An 8,915-nucleotide genomic window follows, 5' to 3' on the forward strand; every position below is an offset into this window, starting at 1 on the left:
AAACTCTCACCTTAAGATATTTAAATAAAATTGGGTTCTATTGGTACCCACTAGTCTAGGCTTGTTCTTAATGAATGTTTTGTTCTTTACAATCAGTGTACTCCTTCAAATTAATGCTGTATATTTGTCCCTTTAAGGAAAAGTACAACCAGCCCGTTTGAAGAACAAGGAATCGCCTAACTTGTACGGATACATAACACATTAAAACAGGATTACAGAAGTACTCAAAATGCCAGTTGTACCAGTATCAATCTAGGTACATCAGATAACATCCAACATAAACTGTAAAATGAGAAACCAAAGTATATCAGTATGCAATTCCTTAACTCTCCATACTGACACAGTTTTCAACTAGCCCATATACTTCAACAGCATAATCTAATTCCTAAAATTTAATTATGGCTTATTGTTTAATTAAGGTGCATCAGACTACAGGGCATGGATACTTATGCAATCTATTCTTATACATTTTGTAATTGTACTTCATTTACATAAATTTGTGTATCTTTGTCATACATTTTCCATTTGTTTCTTTTCTGTTGTCAGTGTCAAATAGTCTGAATGTATGATGAATGTATTCATATTCCATTCTAATGACTCAGAAAACAAAGTCACTTCACCTTGTTCCTACATGATTCTCCAGAGGATAATTATTCACAACAGGGGCACTAGCATTCAAAATAACATAAAACGAAGCATTCGCAGGGTAAAATTGTTGGCACTCAAGCATTTCAATAGCCTTGTCAAATACTAAACATAATATGCAAAGCTCTCTATCTTCATGCCCCCTCAGAACTGACTAATCTCCTCCATCACTACGCCCCTGTCATCAGCCACATCAGATCAGCTGCTGCCAACCTTCTGACCCCCCTCTCACCCACACTGAGCCCACCGCCTTCTGGGACAGCGTTTGCATTGCTCTCCCCACCTTCCTCCACAACACCATTTCAGAAAATTACTCCCACTCGCATTCAGAAATAAACTGAAAACGCACCTTTTCAAGGCTGCATTAACACTTGACTTCTATCACTCCCTCAAGTACCAATACTGCTTGAAGTGTTTGAATCTAGCTGTTGTAATTCATTAGATTACTCTTTTTTTGTATCACTCATGTCCAGGTGCGTTTAGATGGTTTCATCCATTAGAAAGAATCTGAGGAAGAATGACTCAATGGGGAATCATTTTTGTTGTCATGATTATTTTATTAAATACACACAGACTGTCCTAATCAGGCACATACAAATCATACAGAGTCATACTAGGGTGGATCGTTCAACAGGGAGACAAGGATCTAACTGTAGAACAGTGCAAATGGTGACTCTCCCACAGACAAAATAAAAAGAACAATTAAAAAAAAAAAAAAAAGACAGTCCCTCGATGACTTGCAGCTATTGCTCCTGTCAAAGAAAATAGAAATCAGTTACATAAATCTTGATTTACATATGCAATGACACACAGTTGTTATTCTGAGTTAGAGAGAAGGAATTATTGCTGTATCTTACTGGGCCCATATGTGTTTTATTGCACAAACAAACCTTTTCACTTCTGTGCTGCAAATAATGTGACCTCAGGTCATTCTGACAGTTGGCATACGCCATGCCAAGTCCCGTTCCTGAGCCGAATGAAATCGGCCAAGTGTGCCCTGCAAATGAAACAGGTACTTCATCTCTCGTCAAGCACGTCAGTGTTATTAAAAACATACCGGAGATGGCGTGTGAAAATCATTTTCACACTCTTGTTGTGACACCTTGTCTGTCTTTTTTCCCCTCCTGTACTTAACTTTCATATTCACATGCTCCTTTCTGTGCTTTTGAGGGTAGAAGTTGTTGCTGCTCTCCTCATAATAAGAGCATTAAATATTGAATAATAACTTGTTCAGTTAGATAAGACTGTTATTTGACAAAAAACACTCCAAAGACTGCGTAAAATAAAGTGTTTTGCTGCTGGCTGTATAGCAGACAACTGCTTGTACATGCTGCAGTAGCTAGAGAGCATCACTCCTGGCTCTTGTCTTCCTGTCAAGGACCTCTAGGCTACCATAAATAAAAGGTTCAGGATGCAGTGCAGAAACAAGTCATTGCAACTACTTACGTTTGAAGAACAGAACAGAGAACACGATTCCTAGCCCCAATCCTGTGCCTGAAAAAGAGGAAGGAAACACAGCTACATTAAGACATGGTTGACAATATAATTTTACTGGCCTGTTTCATTTACAGAATTTGCTTAATCTTTATTTATTTATTAGGAGCTACGAGCGGTCTCATGCTGTCTCTCATTTAAGTTCATTAACATTATGTATTGTAGGGGGTACGTGGCCATGGCACACCATGCTTTGTTGCTTTGCAATGCACTGCTTTCTGATGCACATAGCAATAAACTTGAAACTTTAAATTTGTACCTGTACTCTAATACAACACGTAGGATGGAGGGGGGATGACGTTAAAGTGTGGTCCATATATGTTTTTCTGAAAGTGGTTTAATAGTGTGATGTCACTTCCTGTCACTGTTTGAAAGCACACCTGTGGTCTTTGCACACAGCCTCCTTAAAACAAAGTGAGCCAGGCAGGTACCTCACTGCCGTAGCTGATGCTGCCTGTGTCACCACTGCATCCCACCAAACTCCATTCAAACATGTGACAAATCTATGGTGCTTTGCTTATTAGAAGTACGTACATGACTGGAGGCTGTATAGCAAGATTAAAATATCTATGGGCTATAATACCTGTGATTCAGGAAAAATACTATGCTTTAATGAAGAAACGCAACTATACCCAGCTCCCTGTGTGACGTTAACGTCAGATAAGTCCGTCCTGTTAAATTGTGAAGTTGTAAGCCGAGAAAATAGAAAAGTTTACACGGTAGTAAAATAAATGCTTTGTATGTATGCCGAATTCAGGAGTGGGCAATACTGTTTCGTAAAATTTGCTTGCTTGTTGTTTTAGGAAAGGTGCACGTTTCGATAAAGCGAGATAGCATCAAATTGTCGTTTTATGACTGGCGCTTCCACTTAGGCTCTTTCCAACAGTAAAGTTTATGGGACCGCAAATATTAAGGAGTACCGATAGTTATAGTCTATGATGAAAGTCTACAATTCACCCTACCTTTACCCGTCAAAATAAAGAAGTAACAGACATCTAACTGGTCATTCACTTGTCCTTTACAAGCCCTTTAGGCTAGCTAGTTAGCCTCTCGCCCAGTCAATGACAGCAGTGGACTACTGTAAAACCTGCAGCTTATTTTGTCCTATTTCGGGGACATTACAATGTCATTACACGCGGAAGACTTTGGGATATTTACCGAATTTAATGGCACCATCTGCCAGGCATCGGTCCCACTTTTTCCCCAGCTCCTTTTCAGACATGCTGAACATTAGCTTCTCCCAGAAGTGTCAAATGCAGCTCTGGTGCTGCTTTCACGTGCTGTCGGAAATGTAGAATCATACAATTTGAACACAGGGAGGACAGGACAAGGTGAAGCAGATTTTATGTCCCCAGAGCTACAAAAGTCTTACTTCGTCGGCTCGGTGTCGTTGATACAATATATGTGGGGAAGAAAAAAAAGCATAAACAGGTGGGCGCTCGTTTAGCCTTTTTTACATGAACGCAGCATTACGCCACTCTTGCAAACCTCGCGATGGATTAAAACCAAAGCGGCTTAATGTCGCCATCCTGCGGCAAAGAATAAAACAATATTTCCGCTTCATTCATGCCACACAATATAATCAGTGGGTGTAGGTGTGGTTACAGGTTATATGTATTTAGGCTAGTGATGATAATAGAGCTTTCAAAGAGGCTAACCAGTTTGGAAAATAGTTAAGTATAGCTCTGTCTGAGCTTTTAATGGCTGTGGAGCAGACACTGCGATGTGACGTCACGTGTGCTACAAAATACATCTATTAACATGTGGCAGGTTCCTGTTATCTGTGGCTTTATTGTCCATTTACAATGTGGATATAGTCTTTTTATGTTATTTAATGCCCCTTAAAACTTGAAAAGTGGCAGCAGTGTAGACGTGAGTGAATAAGTCACATTTTCAGTAACTGTAATAACTGACACGAAAAATCTCTCAGTATACTGTAGGCTATTGCCCTGATATAAAATTGGAGATTACTGAGCCACAAAAACTGATTTAGTGAAATTCTGACTTGACTGATCCTCCTTACAAGTGCAATAGAAAGAAAAGAATATCAAGAATTACTAGCTGCTGAGTTCTTTAAAAGTAATTTTCCAGTTTTGATTAGTGAGATTATTTTGTTATATAAGTGAACTGAAACTTTGTGATGAAGCCATGAAGGTATGACAACATATTCTACAATGTAAAACTTTATGTAACAAATTACATATATTTGTCCAACACCTCAGTCCATAATCTCAAATAGGTGCTCAGCTGAGTTGAGATCTGGTGACCAATCATTTTTATACATAACACAGAGCATGATTGGATGTTAACTGCTTAATTGTACCATGCAATGCACCTATGTTTTCTTCATTCATGTATTTTGATCGTCCTTTAATTTGTCACCCCTCTGTATGTTGTGGCAAAGGAAAAAAACAGGTAGTTTTTTTTACTGCAAATTTATTTTAAAGTTTCTGAATGAAATTTTGTTTGACACAAATCAGTATACTGTCATGAAGTCATTACAGCATGTTCACCTTATTAACACTGATTTCCTGAGATGACAATATACAATTTCTGACACATAACAGTGCGCAAACATCTGATTACACAAAAACTTGGCATGTTCTGAAATTGTTACCATTAAATAAAGACGTGCCATCAGCTGGGACACCTCTGCATCCAAATCTGAAAACTACAAAACTGGTGTTTAACACACAGAATCGAAGTACTAAACATGGAAATCATGTTATATATGAATTCTACAAACAGACCGACAAGGGTATCAAATTCATTAAATGACAGACAATCACATACAAATGATCCACTGTCACTCCTCAGCAGGCAAACTCTGTGAAACAGCCAAAAATCATCTCGTTGGCAGAGTGATTATCAAGCACAGCCTCTTAAAATGGTGCAGACTACAAGTTGGCTTCTTAATGGACTTCAAGTGAACTCATAGTAGGGGTGATTATGAGTATTTTACACATTGTGAGTGTGTGTGTGTGTGTGTGTGTGTGTGTGTGTGTGTGTGTGTGAACAGCAAAGGGGCACCAAAGAGGTAGAAACTGTGTCCTTGAAGAGTAAATGAAGAGTAAATGTATCTTTGGCCAAAAACAAAATAAATCCCCTTTGCTTTTACTGCCTTACATGTGTCTTTACTCCCACTTAATTCTTGCTAGTGTGCTAGTGATTACCAAGACACCTCATCAAAAGTCACAGGTGATGCAAAATTCACTCCAACATGACTGCAGTTATAATACACATACTGTAAATGTGAAAACAAGTGCTACCATCCAGAGGTACCTGCAGGTAAACGCATCGGATAGCCTTTGCTACAAAAATGTTGTGGTTTGATTGCATTCCATCTTATGTAAAAAAAAAAATAATAATAATAATAATGTGATGAAAAGTAGAGAGATCATCAACCCTGTGTCCCGGTCCTGAAGGACCACAGTTCACACTGAAGCTGTTCTGGTCACTCGTAGGACTCTGGCTGAGGGGACTGTTGTTGTGCTGCTGCAGGCTGACTGGTTTCCTCTTTCGCTGTCTTTACAGAACTCTTGCTAATGGCTAAGAGGTCTCGCAGCTCCTTGTTCTCAATCTGTACAAGACAGGATAACCATACATTCAAGGGAAAATGTCCAGATTTTAAGAGTTAAATGGTCAGTCATTCCACAATATATATCATTACATATTTTCTCACTTATATCTAGAGGTATTTTGGAAGGCAGATGCTGACACTTTTGATTTAATAAGTCTAGGTTGAGATATCGCTCTCTGGGATTTCTGCCGCCACTCACACACAGCTGAGGTGAGTTAAATAGAGTTATATCGGTGGAGCATTGAAAACTTTACAATGTCCCACATTTGCATCCATTTTGAGAAGTAATGTCTCTGATACTCTGAATAATCTACATACTGTGAACCATTATCACTGGAACTACTTTTTATTGTAAATGTCATTTTTCAATACTGTGACTATTAGACATTTGCGTGAAATTTTGCCATAATTAGGGAATGAATTCTGTTATGGCCAAATCATGTTTTGTGAGGTCACAGTGACCTTGACCTTTGACCGCCAAATTCTAATCAGTTCATTCTTGAATCCAAGTGGACCTGTGTACCAAATCTGACTAAAGTCCTTCGTGGAGTTCCTGGGATATCTCATTCACCAGAATGACACAGACAACCCAATAACATAATGCTTCCAGTCACAGCTGTCACCAGTACAGAGGCATGAAAACATCCCGACTCTACTGAAGCACTGTGCTCACCTCTAGCTGAGCAAGCCTCTCTCGAACAGAGCAGTAGTGCTGATCATCCACCTGCACTGCTCTTCTCATCACCTGGCCCATCTCGCATATTCGCTCCACCTGGCTCTGCACTTCCTGGAGAACAGTCAGAAAACAAAACGTTTCCCAAAGTCATTGCATTTTAAACTGCACGACCATTAATTTGGAACCCTAAGCTACAAATGACAGAGAATTGTAAAATGTGAAGACAGTCAGCGTACTTTTGCGTGGTTCTCGTGGAGGCTGAGCACAGGCTTGGTGTCCAGCTCCTTCTTTGCCATCATCAGCTGGAGCATCTGCTTGCGATATCGACCCATGATCAACTCTAGTGCGTACTGGTGTTCTTCAAGAGATAACCATAGTTCTGCAGAGACAGTAATAGAGAGCGTTAGCCAAGATATAAAGCACCAGCCGTACAATCAACCGAACAGAGTGGTGTCTTTTAACCTTTATTCTCCTGCTGTAGCTCCTTGATTTGAGTGTTTTCCTGAGTCAGAAGGACATGAGGCTTGTATTTTGTCAGCTCCTGAATCTCTGAAGTGTCTTCTGTGTGCTGAGAGGAGAGAGCCGCATAGAGCAGTGAAGATAAATGATAATGATTACAAAGATATGTTGCTCTGTTTTAATATTAAATCAACCATGACATAATGAAATGTATAAACTGTAAAATCACATACTGTCAGCATATTACACACTGAAAAACACCTTAATTCGAAAGCGGTATAGTGATGCTACAACAGAGTATCATTGAAGCTACTGATTCAATGATACTCTGTTGTAGCAAAACTACCACAAAAATATGAATTGTTTCCATGACATTCACAACATCTAATTGTTGTAAGTCTCCCTTTCACCAAGGTCAGATCGAACTGGTCAGCCAGCAATTTTTTCTTTGCATTTTTTTAAAAGCAAATAAACACCTAAACAAGCAAAATACAACTAGAAGTGTGAGAAAATATTGATACACTAGAGTATCGCGGTTTTATGTCTTCTGATACTTTATCCATCATCAAAAACATTGTATCAATATTTGAATATATATGTCATACAAGATATAAAATTAAATCTGTATCAATCAATGTCATGCCAGCCAAACTCCATTCAACAACAAAGGAATGTAACGTTGTGGGTTATCTCAAACAAACACATGCACAAAACATTGGAGCAAACGACTGTTGATAGATTTAAGGATTTTTAAGGAAACTGGGCACAGAGGTTACCAAACACACAGCACCTCGTTCCATCAGAATTTGCTTTTGGCATTAGTCCACTTTTCCCTTTATGTTCACAAGGGAAAACTGTGGTCATCAGAGGAAACCTCAACTCAATCCTGTCGCACCATTTCTGTGTGTGTGTGCCACTGGGCAGTGCATCAGACGTGAATAAAATCTTAAAGAAACCGTGTTGGGGTGGTTCTGGTCCTTACCTTGTCTGGAGGAGCATTTCCCACCTCTCTCATGCTCTGCACTCTCTGGCTGAGAGCCCCGGACTGCTCTATCAGTCCCTCGGCAGCCGTATCGTGCTCTTTCAGCCTCTCTAGAAGGGTCCGAGCATCGCCCAACACTTTTTCCAAAGTGCAGGCCATACTGGAGACTGACAACTCCTGTACAAACGAGCTAACGACACTTCACACTGCAGGCTCGATTCAAATTCCTCGCAGTCTTAGCTTAGCTTACGTTTAGCCTCAGTTAGCCGAGGCAGCTGCAATGATTTTGTAGCAACGTGTACAAACTATTGCGGGCCTTTGGAAATATTTCTCGATAGACAGAATAAGTACAGTACATAAAAATAAAAAAAAGTGTCCCCCTGTTTGTTGTCAAGTATGTCGTTTCCGTGTGAGACTTAATGTTAACGTCACTTCCGTATCTTCTTCTTCTTTGCATTCACAAACTGCAAACCAAAGTCGAGGGAGGTGGCGCCATCTATTGGAGAGTTTATTTACAGCATAGACATATATACATGTATATATGTCTATGATTTACAGTGGCATCCGTGAGATTGATAAACTGGGCCAAACAGACCAAGATCCTCAAAGTAACACAGCTGTACAGGAGGGAACAAAACTTTTCAAGAGTCCAACCTGGAGAGGATTAAAAGTTTAAACCAATTAACTTGACTTTTTTCCCCAGAAGAAATTCTTAACAAGTAATTAATCATGGTCTTTAATTAATGTAGTTATCAACACGTTTTCTGTACCCCCAAAAGTGTTATCAAACCAGAGGGTGTGTTCGTTTACTTGTTTTTTTTTTAAACGTTCCCTTCTTTTACACTGTGGGAGATTATTTTAATCCAGTTCATGTCTGACATAGAATTGACGATATACCATGTTATGTCAGGTTGCTGTGTAAATTTCTTTCTCATCTCACAGCACCACACATACAACTATAGTAGGTTATAAGAAAGAATGCATTTAGCATTTTGATTATATTCTTATTTATAAAGTCCATCTATGGTTGAAAATGAAGTAAACTGAAGAAAATTGCGGGATCTCAAGTAAAATACATT

General features: G+C 39.2%; 2 protein-coding genes across 2 annotated transcripts; both read right to left on the reverse strand.

Annotated features, from left to right (window-relative positions):
• Positions 1–1,181: 1,181 nt before the first annotated feature.
• On the reverse strand, positions 1,182–3,435 carry micos10 (mitochondrial contact site and cristae organizing system subunit 10). Its single transcript, XM_033629828.1, has 4 exons — positions 3,298–3,435; positions 2,092–2,139; positions 1,536–1,642; positions 1,182–1,397 (listed from the first exon to the last, which is right to left on the reverse strand). Exons 1-4 carry the CDS (start codon positions 3,368–3,370, stop codon positions 1,389–1,391), a joined length of 237 nt encoding a protein of 78 aa, XP_033485719.1. The 5' UTR covers positions 3,371–3,435; the 3' UTR covers positions 1,182–1,388.
• A 1,668-nt stretch (positions 3,436–5,103) lies between these two features.
• sike1 (suppressor of IKBKE 1) lies at positions 5,104–8,263 on the reverse strand. Its single transcript, XM_033628250.2, has 5 exons — positions 7,837–8,263; positions 6,858–6,963; positions 6,632–6,774; positions 6,393–6,506; positions 5,104–5,719 (listed from the first exon to the last, which is right to left on the reverse strand). The coding sequence occupies exons 1-5, from the start codon at positions 7,993–7,995 to the stop codon at positions 5,594–5,596; spliced, it is 648 nt and encodes a 215-aa protein (XP_033484141.1). The 5' UTR covers positions 7,996–8,263; the 3' UTR covers positions 5,104–5,593.
• Positions 8,264–8,915: the final 652 nt, after the last annotated feature.

This window comes from Epinephelus lanceolatus, chromosome 8 (genome assembly GCF_041903045.1).
Source record: "Epinephelus lanceolatus isolate andai-2023 chromosome 8, ASM4190304v1, whole genome shotgun sequence".
Taxonomy (NCBI): Eukaryota; Metazoa; Chordata; class Actinopteri; order Perciformes; family Serranidae; genus Epinephelus; species Epinephelus lanceolatus.